Here is a 16,907-nt window from a genome sequence, read left to right on the forward strand (position 1 = left end):
TTGACTTAAGTTTCGGGTCAGTCAGTAGCTAGTATTCAAGGGTACAGGGCACTCAGTTCTCAGAATAGAGCCCCAAATGCTCCCAATTTATGGAGGAATTCCCTGGTGGCTATGCTGCCAATTCCCTACCCACAGCTCCATGGCACTTACCAGGACAGTGCCATGTGCTTTCATTTAAATTTCTACCACCTGAGCCTCTCGGATGCACCAAAGCACTGCTTTTCTGACACCAAAGCAGGCTCAGTCTCCATGCATGCAAGGAGATTTACAGCACAAGTCAGCCTGACCTATAGAACTTCGTGGATCAATAATCCAACCCCTTTGCCTCTAGGGTGGGAGCAGCTAAATCTGTGCTGTTCCACACCTTATGCTGAGAAGGAACCCCAGATTTTTAAAAATAAATAAATATTTTTTAAAGGAGTAGAATAACAATTATGGAACAATTTGAATTTCAGAAAAATGACAGATAATCAACATGGGTACTTGTCACCACCTGCACTCTGCTCCTGCCCTCCTTGTCACACTTGTTCTTGCTCACTCTCCTGTGGCAGTCCTGAAAATCCACATGCACAAACCACAAGCCACCCCTCCCGCCCCACTCCTGATCTGCCACTGCTTGGCTCCTGCCCCTCGCCCTGCTTCTGGCCCACGCAGAGGAGGTGTTTGTTTGCTCCTTGGTGGTTGGTTTTCTCAGTTCTCAGGAATGAGCTCCTTTCCCAGTGCTACCCTGCAGAAGGGGCTCCTGCTAGACCGAGCCTCCCAGAACCATTCTTGTAGAGAGGGGGCTGAGTGTGTCAGTGGGAGAGGTTGGAGAGAGAGGGGTCATGGTACAGTGGGTTTTTGTTAGTTTAGGTTTTTTTGTTTGTCATTTTTGAAGCCACTTCCAATGGTACTCAGGGCTCACTCCTGGTACTGTGCTCACAGTTTCTTTCTGATGGGACTCAGGAGACCATAAGGAGTGTCAGGAATCGAACCCGTGTCAGCATTGTGCAAGGCAAGTGCCTTATCCTCTGTAGGGTCTCCCTAGCCACTTGTTCATGTACATTTGACCTCACATCAGCCCTGGTGCTGGGTGGTGATCTGACCTTTCCTTCAAACACATAATGAAACACAACCAATTAGGCAGATGGCTCAAAGGACTGAGTGCATATGAGAGCTTGGGCTTTATCCCTGCACTGATTGGTGCCCAGAGCACAGAGCCATGAATAGCTCCCAGCACTGCCAGGTGTGGGCCTAAAACTTAAAAAAAAAAACCAAAAAACAAAAAAAAAAACATGTGACAACAGAAACAACAAAACTCACAATGAATGAAACAGTTAAGTAAAAAAAGAGTTCAATTGATCAATAGGGGAGAGTTTACTAAATCCCTCACCATTTTCCGTGGGAGGTTGATTTTTCTAGAAGTCAGAGGTCAAAGGTTGAAATCCTGTTTATGGGATACCCATCAGTAACCCTGCAATCTATGAGACAGCTTCTGGACTCTATACAGGGCACTCACTGGGTTGCACAATGGGAACTGGTGAGCATGAGACAGGAGGCAGTGAGGACACCCCAGTTGGGACCTTAAACTGAAAAGCTGAGAAGCCAGTGGACTTGGTCCTGCACTGTGACCATCTCCAGACAGCAGAAGGCCCCCAGGGGTGGGGCTGTGTTTGAGGCTGGCTTAGTCGTACCTTCCCCATACTTGTAGTTCTCTGTGATGTCATCCCGATCATCGCTCTGGATGCTCTTGGTGCTGATGAAGTTGCCAACAGTGCTTGTGTCCCGGTAAAGTTTCTGCTCCTTCCCTCCATAGACCAGCCAGGACATGCAGTCCGCATTCACCATGGAGAAGGCGAAGGGTGTATCGTAGTTCAGGTCCACCTCTCCCTCTTTGATGGCCCTGACCGAGGCTGGGCCACAGCAGTAGAGGCCTGTGGGCGAACAGGAGAGCCTGAAGGCCTCTGCAGTAGGACTGAGCATGAGGAGAGGGTCTTGGAGATGGGGTTTCACCTTCCTTTGAGGCTCTCACCATTGCTCGTCTCCTGGGGTGTGGCATCCAGCACCTGCCAGCCTCCGTATCCAGCCGGGAGGTCCTTCCTGGCCATCCAGCACTCATTCCATACGTGGTAATTCCTGCGGAAGGAGTCAGCAGAGTTAATGGACATTGCAGCGAAAGAGGTTGGAGGGTTTGTGTTCTTTCTGGAGCAGGGCAGGGCTGGGGCTGGGTGAGAGATGGATGCTAGGAAGACACACTTGGCATCTACCCAGGAAATAGCTTCCCTCTGCCCACCATTTGTCAGGGTGAAGTTAAAACTCTGTGTGTGTGTGTGTGTGTGTGTGTGTGTGTGTGTGTGTCTGTCTGTCTGTCTGTCTGTCTCTGTCTCTCAGGCCCCTTTCTGTGTGTGTGGCTGCTTCAACAAAGGTGGTCCTTGTCTTCCTGTTTGGAGGTGAAACTTCAGATTTTTCTGTGGTCAGAGCCCCAGGGAAAAAAAGGAAATGCTGCAGGAAAAAAAATGACGTGAAAATTCATTCATTGCCAATAATCCAAAAAGAGCTCTCTGGACAAGAGGACTGTAAACCCAAAGCACTAATTTTGTATACAGCTGCCATTCAGACTCGGCACTGGAGCTGAAGACCCTGGGGTTGCTGAAAGGTGGGGTGCTGGGTGTGCTGAAAGGTGAGGTGTGCAGGAAAGAAGAGCTGACTCCAGGTGGATGGGTTTGCCCAGGAGAAAGTGGCAGGTTGCCTCTCACCAGACAGTATCCTTCTTCTTGTTTTCCAGAATCCTGCCTGTGTTGTCGTAGTACTCGTCTATGATTAGGTTTCCATCAGTGTCATGGCCAGAGTCAAAGTTGGTGATCACTCGAGTGGGGACCCCCAGACATCTCATCACTAAGGAAAGGACAGAAAAGTCTTCTGTAGGCCACGAGCTCCGGATCGCTATTGGCTCCTGAACTTAAGCTCAGCCCAGGGAAACCATTCATGGTGCCCCTGGGGGACCAGGAAGGCACTGACAGGGCACTTGTTTGGGGGCATTTCTGAGCTCCCTCCCCCCTCTCTTCTGAGCTCTCAGAATAGGAAAAGTCAGGGGGCTGCTTACTTAGAGAGGCAACACCCACAACCAGGCCCCATTCCACTTCTTTCCTGGCTACAAAGCTCCATCTTCAAAGCAGTGAACTGAATTTTTTCCTTCCTCAGCTAATGAGTGTTGGCTGAGACCACTGGCCACACCCCTGCCAATTTGGAAAGAATTTAATTAACACAGAAAAATGGGAAGCGGTTCAAGGAGGAATGCTAAGGAGAGAGGTCTCCTCCCTGAGGGCTGATGTTCACCCCAGCCTTGGGTGGGGGACAGGGAGGGTGACTAGGCTTTTAGAACTGTCAGAGCAACAACAGCCTCCATGGCCATGGCCACTCTGCACACAGCTGTGTCTTCTTGCATCAGCAAACAGGACAGTTTGTCACAATAGCTACAGGCTATTTTTTAGCACATGAAATCAAGCAAAGCAATGTCAAAGCCTTCACCTGTTAATTTTGGAGAGAGAGACACACACACACAGAAAGAGAGAGAGAGAGAGACTGAGACAGAGACAGACAGAGACAGAGACAGAGAACAAGCAAGCAGGATTGAAAACCACACAGATGAAGACAATGTATTTTTCAATTGTGGTAAACTAGACCACAGTTATATATATATATTTTAATTTGGGGAGGGGTTGAGGAAATACCTGGCAGGGTTCAGGGGCTACACCTGACTGAGCTCAGGGCTTACTTCTAGCTCTGGAATCAGGGATCAAAGCTGGATCAGCCACATGCAAGCTAAGTGCCTTAACCCCTGTGCCACCTCTCCAGCTTTCTCCCCTCAAGTTTTTGCCATCTGCTCCCCCAATTCAGATCAAAGTTCACTGCAGTGCAACCAAGTCATATATGAGACCAAAGAATTTCTGCTTCTGGGGTCAGAGTTCACAGGTCAAGGTCAAGGTCAGTCAGTTGGAGGAAACTAAGGTTGGTGTTCACTGTCTTCCTCCAGAAACAGGGCTCAGGCGCTCTTCCAGACAAGCACTGCTCCCTGCACCCACTTTGTGGACCTGCCTTGTAAGTATGGCAAGAAGACTCGTGAGCACTTTTGGCTTCAGCTGAGTCTAGGTCCCAGTTCCCAAAGGGCAGCCATGAGGGGCCATGAGCCAGTGTTCCCTGGTCCTCTCCACCCAACTTCCAACTTGTGCCACTTCCTCGGGGCCTGCCTGCCTTCTCCTGGGGGTCCGGCTGGACCTGTTTAAGTCCCTGTCAAAAGTTACCACCAGAAACTGGGGAATCTTTTGAACTCTGGCAGATGTTCTAGTGGCTGCAGAAAGGCAGACAGACTATGGCAGAGGATCTGCCCTTGTTGAACATTTCCATGAATTGGGAGCACCAGAAGCTGAGGGGGAGCCATGAGTGCTTGGTCCAGGGCTAGGCTCCTCCTGCAGTGTTCCTTTCTTGAGCTTTTGTACAGCTCCAACATTCTAGCAGAGAAGACCACAGAGAAGCGAGCCAACGTGCCAGAGGGCCCCCCCACCCCGCGCCAAGAGATGCTCACACCTCCTAACTCCCACCTCAGAGAGTTTCTAGCTACCGCTACTGGTGAGGGCCACATCCTCAGGTTGATGAGATGTTAAGAGCTGCTGTTCAGTCAGCACCAGCAGCCCTGAATGGCCACGGTGAGTATGTTCAGGGTTGTCATCAGGGGTCTGTTGTGCTCCTTGGTGATTGATGTTCCCGCTTGCAGCTCTGGGATCAAGTGCCACCTCATCTCATCCCGCTCATCAGTGACCAGATTCTTAAGCAAGGGGTTGCTTGTCTGAGTTGCTTTTCCTATAGTTATACAAACTTCTCAAGGAAAGTATGAAAGATCACGCCATGAAGAAAAGAAAAGTAACTGAAACTTGGATCAGTGAGTCTGCACCTGGTGGAGAAATACTTGAAATTTCATAGAACGGTTCTTTATTCCTGGACAGCAGCTCTTCCCTTTGCCAGTCAACTACTTTTTTGTTTTGTTTTAGGGGCACATCCAGTGATGCTCAGAGCTTCCTCCTGGCTCTGTGATTAGGGATCACTCTGGTGGAACTTGAGGGATCATATGTGGTGCCAGGGATCAAACCCAAGTTGGCCATGCGCAAGACAAGCACTTTAACACCTGTACTACTGCTCAGAGCCTCCACACCTTTTATTTTCAGGCTTATTTCCCTCATCTGCACTCATTTTTCTACAGCAGTGATCCACCCAATTCAGCAGCGAGAATAACAATTGGTTCTAACACAGGCACGATGTTAAGTGTTTCTTATGATGATCCCATAACATGACTACAAGAGAACTACTGTTATTAGCCTCATTTTATTTATTTTCTGTGTTTGGAATGGATCCCAAGATCTCACACATGTAGAGCATATGCTCCACAGCTGAGCTATATTTCTAGTTATTAATCTCACAAGGTGATAAGTCAGGGCCAGAGAGATAGTGCAGGAGGTAAGCTGTCTGCCTTGCATGCAGCTGACTCCTCTTCATTCCCTGTTACCCCACAGAGTTTCCTGAGATCAGTCAGAAGGGATTCCTAAACACAGAACCAGGAGTGAGCCTTGTGAACTTTCCAGGTGTGGCCCCCCAAACCAAATAAATAAATAATAATGAAGAACCAGGGGGCCAGGAGAAAAAAAAAGGCAATAAATAGAAGGTCCTTGTTCTATCTTCAATACTGCATGGTCCCCAACACTGTCACTCAGTAACACCAAGTAATATGTTGCAAAGAACCATGGGAATAGGTGGAAGTGGCCTAAGAATAACAACAAAACAATGAAGAGTCAGAGGACAGATAAACCATTGTCTGATTCTGACCAAAGTCACACAGCTGGGAATTGAGCTGTTTGAATCTGGGTTCACAGCTGAGCTTGCCATTAATTCTGAATCTACCTCCCAAGCATCCCCAATGTTATCTGATAATTACCAATAGCAAAATTTTTAGGGGGGTTCTTTTTAGACATTTATTTTGTTTCTATTATCTATTAAAAATAGATATTAAAAATAATTTAAAAATATTATTTTTAAATTATTTAAAATAATATTATCTTATTAAAAATAATATTATCTCACCTTACCCCCAATCCCTACACCCTCCTTTGGATGCAAGATCTCAGAGGCAAAATGACTATGTCAAAGAACATAGCTTTCTCTTGTAGTCTTCCCATATTCTATTGTCATAAAAAATTGCTTATACTTTCTACTTGCCATACTTTTAAAAATTCTAGATATTTAATTGCTTACAGATTTTAGTCTAGGCTCCTTAAACATTGACAAAGAGCTACCTCAGGCCACCTCTGAAGACACCCCTTGGTGTGTGTGGAGCGTCAGAGTGGAGGCAGCCAGCACTGGGTGGAGAGAGGCCCCAAGGGAGGAAACCGAGGCTGCCCCTGGAGCAGCAGGTCGGGGCAGGGCTGAACTGACAGGTGAGCTGTAGGTGGAGGTGACATAGGACAGCCTCTGAGGGCAGGGTGAGGGTTGGAACACGGCCTCCGAAGAACTCGGAACTGAAGCCAGTAGTGAGGCAAGAGCTATGCAGTGACTCAGGAGCATTGTGTGGGCTTAAGTTATGCTCGGATTATAGTCGGGAGGGCGGATAACATGATAATAAGGGAGCAGGTGGAGGAGGGGTGGGTGGGGAGCACAGGGGCCACGCCGCCTCTGTTCTGCACCCTGACTGAGGGATTCCTGAGCAGCCACTAGAGTCAGCTGCCTGGGGCCTTTCCACCCCAGCACAGGCTGTCAGTCACAAGCTCTTTGAAGTTACTTTGCTACTAGATGGAGCACATGACTTCAAAATGGTTCATGAGTCTATCCTCCTGAGGGCAGGGATTGTGAGAGCGTCAACTTGGTCATTCTCAAATCATTCTCATTAATACCAGCAGGTCCAGCGGCTTTGCTGGCTGTGTAAATGGATGAGGTCTCATAGCTGTGTGCTAGGCTTTGGGTGTAGAACATAAACTTGTTTTTTGGCTTTGGTTTGTTTTTGTGGCACTGGGGAGCCAACCAAGTCTCTCACATGCAAGGCTGGTGCTTTACCATTAAGCCACATCCCTGGCAAAGACTTTTTTTTCTTTTTGAGTTAAACCCAGCGATGCACAGGGGTTACTCCTGGCTCTGCACTCAGGAATTACTCCTGGTGGTGCTCGGGGGACCATATGGGATGCTGGGAATAGAACCTGAGTGGGCCATGTGCAAGGTAAACGCCCTACCCGCTGTGCTATCACTCTAGCCCAAGATTTTCTTTTATCATATTGTCCTGAGGTCCATGACTGGTGGTGCATGAGGGCCTATGAGATGTGAGGGCATCTCACAGGCAGACATTGTGCCTCGTCACTTATACCACATCCCCAGTCCTGGAGAGCACAAGCTGTGAGTGGTGATGGATTTGCCTGGATCCATTATCACTTTTCATCATGTCTTATGAGAAGCCTTGGATGGGGAATGACAACCCACCACAGTGAAATGACAGAAATGCAAGAAATGTTTCTGACATGAGGTGTGAGATGAAGGCATGAACTTCAATATCATACTTGAGTCAACAGGGTGTGAGCCCCTCAAATAATGCACAGACATCTTCTGGAATCTTTCACCCTTTATCCTGCTTGTCATCCCACCAAGAGCTCAGCCTGCCCGTGGCTTCATCTCTCACTTCCGTGTTGCATCCCTGTGGCCTAACTTGGTCCTTGAAGGCATATGGAGAGCTAGCTCTCACTAAACGCCCCCAGCCACGTGTGGCTTTCAGTCTTCCCTAACTTCCCACTTCAGTTGGCAATTTCTGCATTCTGTCAGCTCCTGGTATGGTGCCAGGTTCAGTGCAGGCCTGATCCCACATAATCTTCATCCATGCTCTGTTACTGTCTCAGCTTTCAAGAGTAAAACCTAAAGTTTCAGGATACTGAGGTCACATGGATGAAAGAAGACAGCCAAGGCAGCTGGAAACTCATGTGTCTCTGATCCCCAAACCTCCCTATGTTTCAAACTCCAAGGTACCACTCAACATCACACCTTCCCAATGCATCTTTCTCTGTAAAGATTTCACAAACTTCTTCATGCCTCATACATTTCGTCAGCTCACTAAATCTCATCACCTGTGCTATATATTTGAACACTTCTTATTCTTAATCTTCTATAACATGACATTTCTCTCAAACTGTAGCCATATCACAAACCTTTTTAGAACTGGGCTCATATGTCATGACTTTCTGCATTTCCTTATTCCCAGCAAAACATATGGAGTATATTCCTGCATCCATTAAATTCCCATCTTTAGCCTATGAACAGGTTGCTGCAGACTCTCCATCCTGATGACTCACAGTTTAATGAGAGACTCAGGACACTCTTTCACTGATAATTTGTGGGAGCTGAGCCCTTGTAAAAGAGAAACTCATATGGAGCATGTGTGTTTAGGTGCATGTATATATTTGCACATATGCTCACACAGTGATACCAAAACAAAGATAGAAAAGACCTCAGTGTTGGGAAGGGCCTGCAAAATTCTCGTTATCCAGGCCACACCCTATGCCAGACATTACATACTCTTCCTCATCACCCAGTCATTTACCACTCATTCAGCGTCAAGCAGCAAGCCCCTGTGATAAACTAGGATAGATGCATAGAAGCAAAGGTCAGCTCTGCCCTGTTGGAGCATGGCTTTACTTTTGATTGGGGGGTAATAGAGAGGTAGCTCAAGTTTTAGAGCACATCCCTAGCAGGTGTGAGGGCCTAGTTTAATCTCTCGCACCACCAGATGTAGCCTTGGGGAGATAGGCAAGATCGAGCAGCATCACAGGGAGTGCCCTACCCCTCAAATACCTCTGGAGGTGGCCCCTATTCAAGAACATAAAAGGTCAGGTTGGAGATGTATCTTATTGGTAGCACACTTTACATATGTGAAATCCTGTGTTGAATGACTGGGCACCGCAAAAAAAATTTTTTAATTTTAATTAAAACAAAACTGTTAAAGTTGCTGGAGAAATAGCTCAGTGGGATGGTGTGCAGGTTTTGCATGCTGGAAACTGAGGTTTGATCCCTGATACAACAAGGTCCCCTAAGCCCTGTCAGGAGAGACCCACCTGAGCACTAACTGAAGTAGTAGCACTGAGAACCACGGGGTATGGTCCAAAACAGGCAAAAATGTTGACAATATTGCCCTTTTGGCAGATGGGGTGCACTGTCCTGCTTCAGGACTGATTCTGGAATCTCCCACCAGTTCTTTCTCCCTGTACAAGCCCAGGAGAAAATTGGCTTCAATTTCATAAGAAAAATCAGTGGATAATTAAAGCTCAATATATTAGCATTCACTCAGTAAGCTTTGCTGACACAGTTCTATAATGTATAAACTTAAAGTTCCATAACTCAGAGCTCCAATAATAGAGTCAAAGGAATTACATTCAAATGTGAAACTTTTTAGCATCTCATAATTTCTCCCTCTGTGCACTTTCAAATGGTAAAGGTATTGGTCTAGGGATGTGGCTCAGAGAATGTGCATATAAATGTAAGACCTGAGAATTGATTCCTGGTACTACTGGGGGGAAAAAAATCTTCAAAAGGTATTAATTTATTTTTCCTCTCATACATCTAATTATCCTTTTGAACCAAGATGAGAATATTGGCTTGGTTTTTCTTCTCTGCCATCATGAGGTCATAGCTGAACTACTTTTTCTTATTTACAAGGGCAAAGAAACCTGAAACCACTCAGAAAAAAAATGAATCTATTTAAAAAATAATTACCAGGGGCAAGAACAATAGTACAGAGTGAAGGGATCTTGCCTTGCATACAACCAATGGGTTCTGTCCTTGGTACTCCAGATGGCTCCCTCAGTACCACCCTAAGTGATATTGGAGCTCAGAGCCAGGAGCAAGTCCTGAGCATCTCTGGGTGTGCTCCCTCCACACCCCCCCAAAAAATTACCAGGCATGTAAAGAATCAGGAGAAATTTCCTCATAACCAGGAAAAATGCCAATTAATATGACAGATATAATGTAACCAGTTGACTAGAACCTTAAAACAAATATTCTAAATATTAAAAATTTAGGGGCTGGAGCGATAGCACAGCGGGTAGGGCGTTTGCCTTGCACTCGACCGACCCGGGTTCGAATCCCAGCATCCCATATGGTCCCCTGAGCACCGCCAGGGGTGATTCCTGAGTGAAGAGCCAGAAGTGACCCCTGTGCATCGCCGGGTGTGACCCAAAAACCAAAAAAAAAAAATATTAAAAATTTGCTCAAGAGAAGGTTAAGGAAAATATGACTACCAGAAGAAGAGAAACTGAAGATGGAGGTAAAAAAAAGACATAGCAGTGTATTAAAGAGAAAACATTCTGGAAGTATATCACACAGAGATGATAATAAACATATTCAAATACAATAACACAGTGGTAGGGCGTTATCTTGCATGCGGCCCACCCGGGTTCAATTCCCAGCATCCCGTATGGTCTCTTGCGTACCGTCAGGAGTAATTCCTGAATGCATAAGCCAGGAGTAACCCCTGTGCATTACTGGGTGTGACCCCAAAAGGAAAAAAAAAAGCAATGCTGCGTACTAAACACAGCAATTCCCTATTGTGAGGAGAAGTAGAAAGGGGATTGAATTGAGTGAAGAGGTAAGAGGAGAAAATAAATTATTTATTTAAAAGAGAGACCTGAAGCAAAACTATTATGAAAAATGCCACGAAATTTGAGTATAATTAAATGAACCCTAAATACGCCAAGAAATGTAACAGAAACTAAGTGGTAGAGATGGTCCAGGGATATCACCTAGGAGGAAGCACTGGTCTAGCATTGTGAGGCCCTGAGTTCGATTTCTGGTACCCTATGGTTCTCCCACCCTCACCCACACATACACGCACACAAACTGCCCACCCCAAGCACTATGAACTGTGCAGTCAAGCTCTGTGGGGAGTGGTCCTGGGACCACATACATCGTGGGGTGTGTTCTCTATTGAAAAACAAGTGGTAGGAAGGATGGGGAGTTGGAATTTAGGAGGTAGCTAGAAAAACTTGTGAGCAAGACCCAGCTAGGCCTCTGGAACCCCACAGGCCAAGACTGAAACAGTATGAGACTAATTATAACAGCTCACATGTAAAACTAACCACAGGCCAGGCATTTTCTTAAGAGCTTGCTGTATAGTAACCCACAAGCCTATAAGGGAACATTCCAGAGAGTCCTTGATGTCTCCTAAATCAGTGGAGAATAACAGTGGGTTTGTATTTAAGCCAGCACATAGCACAAAGGAGAATTTGGACTGGGATCTAAGGAAAGGCTGAAGCAAAATAATAACACGCCAGGGTCTTGGCTGAAGTCGCTTCTTTGAGAACTAAGAACTAAGTAAGAACAATGAGCACAAACATTGTGCTGAAATAGGTACTTACAGCAGCCCTGTGCTATGAGTGGGAAGACATGTCAGCCAGCATGTTCAAAAAGCATTTTAATGTTCTCTCCTGGAAGGGAGCATAACATGACATGCACCATAACCATGCAGCCGGACCCTGTGCCAGGCTGGCTTACTCAGGGTGCCCCAGAGGGAGGCGGGTGAGACCCCCTCCCCGCCCCAAGAGACCCAGCCCCAGAAGCCAAAAACATTCAGAACTCAACCGCTGCCAGGCTCATAGCCACTCTGCACAAACTCAGGCCAAGCCTCCCCCACAAGTGAACATATTCCTGGACCACATGGCCGCGACACTTTATACAACACACCCTACCCATATTCCAAGAATGCCACACCACATTTGATGGGGTTCAAAATAGGAGGCGACCAATCTTAGAGGGAAATTTACTTTTCAGATATATAAGAGCACACAAGGCTCAACTTTTAAGAATATGTTAGTGATCTCTTATACAAGGGCTTAATGGGCTCTGGGTGAAATACAATGATCTTCACACTCTTTCCTCTAAGGATACTTTTTGTAGCAGTGGGTTTTTCATAACAAACAATAGCACTGTAGCACTGTTGTCATGTTCTTCATCAATTTGCTCATGCGGGCACCAGTAATGTCTCCATTGTAAGACTTCTTGTTACTGTTTTGGCATATCAAATACGCCACGGGTAGCTTGCCAGGCTCTGCTGTGTGAGTGAGATACTCTCGGTAGCTTGCTGGGCTCTCCGAGAGGGACAGAGGAATCAAACCCGGAATCAAGCCGCGTGCAAGGCAAATGCACCAGCCACTGTGCTATCGCTCCAAACAACACAAAATATATTATTTGGGTTCTGTTTTGGGGCAGGGATTGGGGTTCGGGATGGAAACATCTGAAATAAGGTAGTGGGAAGGTGTAATGGTGGTGGGATTGATGTTTGAATATTAAATGTAATCAAATATTGTGAACTACTTTATACAAAAAAAATTTTTTTAAGTGTTTTAAGTGGCTAGAGAGATAGTGCACCCATGAAGGCGCTATCATGGCTGTATGTAGTGTGTTCAATCCCTGGCACCACATACAGCCCTCTGAGCTCCAGCAGGAGTAACCCCTGGGTGCAGAGTCAGGAGTAAGGCCTGTGTACTGCCAAGCACAATCCCCAAACCAACTACATAAAAATGTTTAAACAGAGAACCCTGCATTAGGCCAACTCTTCAGTGGGGATCTGATAAAGAAGGATTATACTTTTATTTTATTTTAAAATAAAAGGCTACTTTTGTTTTATGTTTTGGACCTCCCCAGGTGCTGGGGGCCACAGGGTCACAGGGCTATCCCAAGTCATGCTTGGCAGACCCTGCAGTGCTGGTGATGGAGCCCAGAGCCCTGTACAGGTTCGGTCTGTCTCCAGTCTTTTGAAATCTCTCTCCAGCCCACAAGCTTGGGTGAAGAAAAGAGGACTTAGCCCCAGTCTCCCAACCTCCTCCCCTCACACACTGCTTTCCTCCCCCTACATCCCCCCCTCCCCCCCCCCCCCGCACCTTCCACCCCACAGTGGTTCCAGGTCAGAGTCCTACTTGATAGAGAACAGGCTCATGCCCAGGCCTCTGTCTTCCAGCTTCAGCCCAGTCACTGCCAACCCACCATAGCCATAAGCCCATCCGGTCCGGCTTTTTTTTGTCTTTTGGGTCACACCTGGCAATACATGCTCAGGGGTTTTTCCTGGCTCAGTACTCAGGAATTATTCCTGGCGGTGTTCAGAAGACCATATGGGATGACAGGGATCGAACCCAAGTCAACCGCATGCAAGGCAAATACCCTACTCTCTGGCTCTGGCCCTAGGCCTGGCTTTTTTTTTTCTTTTTGGGTCACACCCAGCAATGCACAGGGGTTACTCCTGGCTCTGCACTCAGGAATTACTCCTGAAGGTGCTCGGGGGACCATATGGGATGTTGGGGATCGAACTTGGGTCAGCCATGAGCAAGGCAAATGCCCTACCCGCTGTACTATAGCTCCAGCCCCAGGCCTGGCATTTTTGACAACAGCTTTATTGAGATATAATTCAAATGCCATAAAGTCACTCCTTTAAAGTGCATTATTCTGCGGCTTGTGGTTAATCCACAGTTGTTGCTTGTGCAACAATTCCCCATAATCCTAGACGTTTTCATTACTGAGCCCATGAAGGGAGGTGCTCTTGCCACTGCACCATGTCTCAGCCCTGCGCAGTCATCACACTCCTGCGCCCACTCTAGGCATTTCCTCCCTATGGAATCGGGCAATACGGAACTTTCTTATGCCTGGCTTCGAAAAGAATTTTTAGCCTGCAGAACATTCTTGTCCCTCTGTTCCCCCATGACTTCTGGCACAAGGCAACCAGGTGACTTTACAGACCTCATCTGAGGCCTGCAGGGCTAAACCTTATCATAGGAGGAGCCTCATTGCTAAGACCTTTGCAGGCCACAGATTTTTCTGAAATTCCCCGAATCACAGCCAACTAAATGACTGTCTGGGAACAGTCCATCCCCACCATATGTGCATATTTTTGATGTGTACAGTCTCCTTTGTGTGATTTTTCTTTAGGAAGTTGAATTCAGCATGCTCACTTTTGAGGAGTGGCTTGGGCTTCCTCAGCTGTGCTCAGGGCTTTCTCTGGGGTCTGTGCTCAGGGAGCACTCCTGTCAAAGGTTGGGGGACCATCTGCAGTGGTGGGGGTCTAACCGGGGTCAGTTGCATGCAAGGCATGTGCCTTTACCCACTCTACTATCTCTCCAGCCCATGTTGATACTTTAAAAAGCAGCCCTGGGAAGCAGTGCAGAGGGGAAACGCACTTCTGACTCAGGTGAAACTCCCTTGATGGCTTTAAGCCTCAGTTTCTTGTTTCTTGTTCAGTATCACTATACAATGATGATACAAATGGCTACTTTTCAGGAGGTTTTGAAGATCAGAAAGAACAAGTGTCTAGTGTGTGTTTGGGGTCGGGGGCTGCAAAATGATGGCAGCTGCTAGCCTTGTGCAGGAAGCAACGTGGACTCATGGTCAGAGCAGGACCTGCAGTGCAACCAGATCTGGATGTGGGACTGGCTGTGCCACACCATTTTCTCACCCGCAAAACAAAGCCAGTGGCAGAACTTGCCTCATCAGGTCATATGATCAATGAGCCCAAACAAGGCAATCAGGACACCAAAGAGAGTCCCACACTATGCTTAGCATTCCCTGTGAAAAAAAACCTGCCAAGTGTTTCGATAACCCCATGAGTTTGGTACCAATAGGAAAGTAAGACACAAAGTCAGTGGTTTGCCAAGGTTACCCAGTCAATAAGTTAATGGCAGTGCGGTAGTTGGCTCTGAGTAGGCTCTTGAATCATGTGTGTCACTCTTGCTCTTACCTATCTAGATGATAGCACAATTCTCATCCCTATGAAACCCCCTAAATGATGCTGATGATGCTAAATGATGATGATGATGATGATGATTGCTCTGGCAGCTGTATTGAGTGAAACAGTGGCTGGGGTGCATCTATCTTTATATCCAGGAATGCTAGGAGCACAGGTCCTAGCATAGAGTAAAGATTCAGAAAATATTGATAGATAAACAAACAAGTCTCTCAGACTGACAGACTTATACATCACAGTGCCTTTGTGGGACAGCCAGTGCTGATGGAGCTGCAGTGGACTGGACCACATTTGACCCACTTTGTCTTTCTTTTCTTAGGTCACTAAAGGGCCAAGATTCTCATAAACATTTTAATTGTTCTGTTGGAGTTGCTTAATCTCCATTCACTGGCTCCACCTCTGTCATCACCCAGTTCCAGACAACCACACCCATACTCCTGACCCTCTCCCTCTGGCCGAGTAGTTTCTAGGCTTTTCCACATAAAGGAAGTTTCCTCCTCTATCATGTACAAGATCTATCTTGGCACTGCCTGTCACTCTTGTACCTGCTTCCTGGATGACCCAGACTTCCCAGTTCATTCAAATCTCTGTGACTCTGAGTATCAAAGCTACTGAATTTCTAATTTCTTCTCCCTGGATAATCAAGGCGTCCAACTCAAGAAGTTGTTTGCTGCTGCAGAGGACAGGAAGAGAAGAAGCCAGGATTTCCTCCTGATCCATTAAGGAGGGGGATGGAGGTTCTTGGAAACCTCCCTGAGCCCCTGGACAAACTTGACCTCAATACCAAGAATCTGAAGCCAGGGTCACATCTCCATGTGACCATGAAGCACATCTCCACCATGTTCACACACACACACACACACACACACACAACACACACACACACACAAAGCCATGCATTAGGATTTCCTACACAAAATGCCTGAGCCCTCAACAAACACCAAGTTGTAGGCACATTCGGCCCTCCAGATTAGACTAGGGCACTATCCTACAAGGAGAACCGCACTTGACCTCTTTCCCCAGCAAACAAGAATAGTCGCTTCCTGATTGTGATCCAAGTCAGAAACATAGATCTGCATGCCAAGAGTCTTAGAGTCTTAGAGCTGGCCCACACACTGGGGAAAGGGTGGAGGTGAGGGCCAGGAGAAAGAGTTTGTCCCTGGGTGAGGCAGAAGGAGCCTCCTGCTACCTCCAGGGTGTGACTCACTTCCAGGGATCCACTCCCTCCCACTGTCACCTTCCTCCTGTTCCTCTCCCCACACGCAAACCAACTTCCATTTGCCCCTTTTATCCTCCTCGCTCACATATAGTTTTCAGCCTTTATGAATGCAGCCTTCACTCCCTATCTAAAAAAATTTCCTCTTCCCTGTATGACTGAAATGCAAACATGAAAGTTCATAAGTTTGTAACTGTACCCCACAGTGATTCACTAATAATTTTTTTTTAATTTCCTCTTCCCCCACTATGTCTGTCCCTTGGTCAGGCTTCAGGCTCACTGAACTTGTGAAACTCCTAACTCAAGATCTTTTTAACTTTGACAGCTCGTCTTCCTCTGGCCAAGACCTCTGCTCAAATGCACATCTCCATCATGTTCACATTTTTGTTAAGTCTCTTGCCTGTAGTATTACGCAATTTGTCAAGTTTTCTGATTACTCGGCCCTTCCTAATTTGGAACTGGACAATTTCTAGCCCTGCCCTTAGGAATAATCTATTAAGCTCTGCAAGCTTGGAAAAAGGGAAGAACACAGGGTCCTGGGAAGCATGTCATTTCCAAGTGAGAACTATCCTCTGAATCAGCTCGAGGTCAGTGCTAAGACCTTTTTGCTGGAAACAGCTTCCTGCCAAAGGAAGTGGTGGGGACTGTGCGAGATGGGATAAAGCAGGCTCAGAGGATGATGACACCAGCCCTTCCACCTTCTGGTGTTTTTATGAGGCTCTCACACATCCTACCTGTGCACATGACAGCGGCAAAGACCCAGCACTGCCCATATCTCACTGGCTGGCATCCTGTGGCGTGCCACTGCTTCAGGATGGCCACACTGCCCGTCCACTCTGCAGGGTTCATGCCATCTGAGTAATTCTCACTCCAGTTTCCGTTGAGCACTCCATTGTCATCATTGCTGTTGAT

The 16,907-nt window shown here is 46.9% G+C and overlaps 1 protein-coding gene across 1 annotated transcript in view; it reads right to left on the reverse strand.

Annotated features, from left to right (window-relative positions):
• The window catches only part of TGM5 (transglutaminase 5), a 36,547-nt gene that overhangs the window by 5,288 nt on the left and 14,352 nt on the right, over positions 1-16,907 (reverse strand). Inside the window, exons 7-10 of the mRNA XM_004609785.2 lie at positions 16,730-16,907; positions 2,736-2,874; positions 2,012-2,115; positions 1,674-1,913 (exon numbers count right to left, since the gene is read on the reverse strand). Coding sequence (XP_004609842.2) covers positions 1,674-1,913; positions 2,012-2,115; positions 2,736-2,874; positions 16,730-16,907 — 661 coding nt within the window. The remainder of the gene's footprint in view (positions 1-1,673; positions 1,914-2,011; positions 2,116-2,735; positions 2,875-16,729) is intronic.

Source organism: Sorex araneus, chromosome 3 (assembly GCF_027595985.1).
Source record: "Sorex araneus isolate mSorAra2 chromosome 3, mSorAra2.pri, whole genome shotgun sequence".
Classification (NCBI taxonomy): Eukaryota; Metazoa; Chordata; class Mammalia; order Eulipotyphla; family Soricidae; genus Sorex; species Sorex araneus.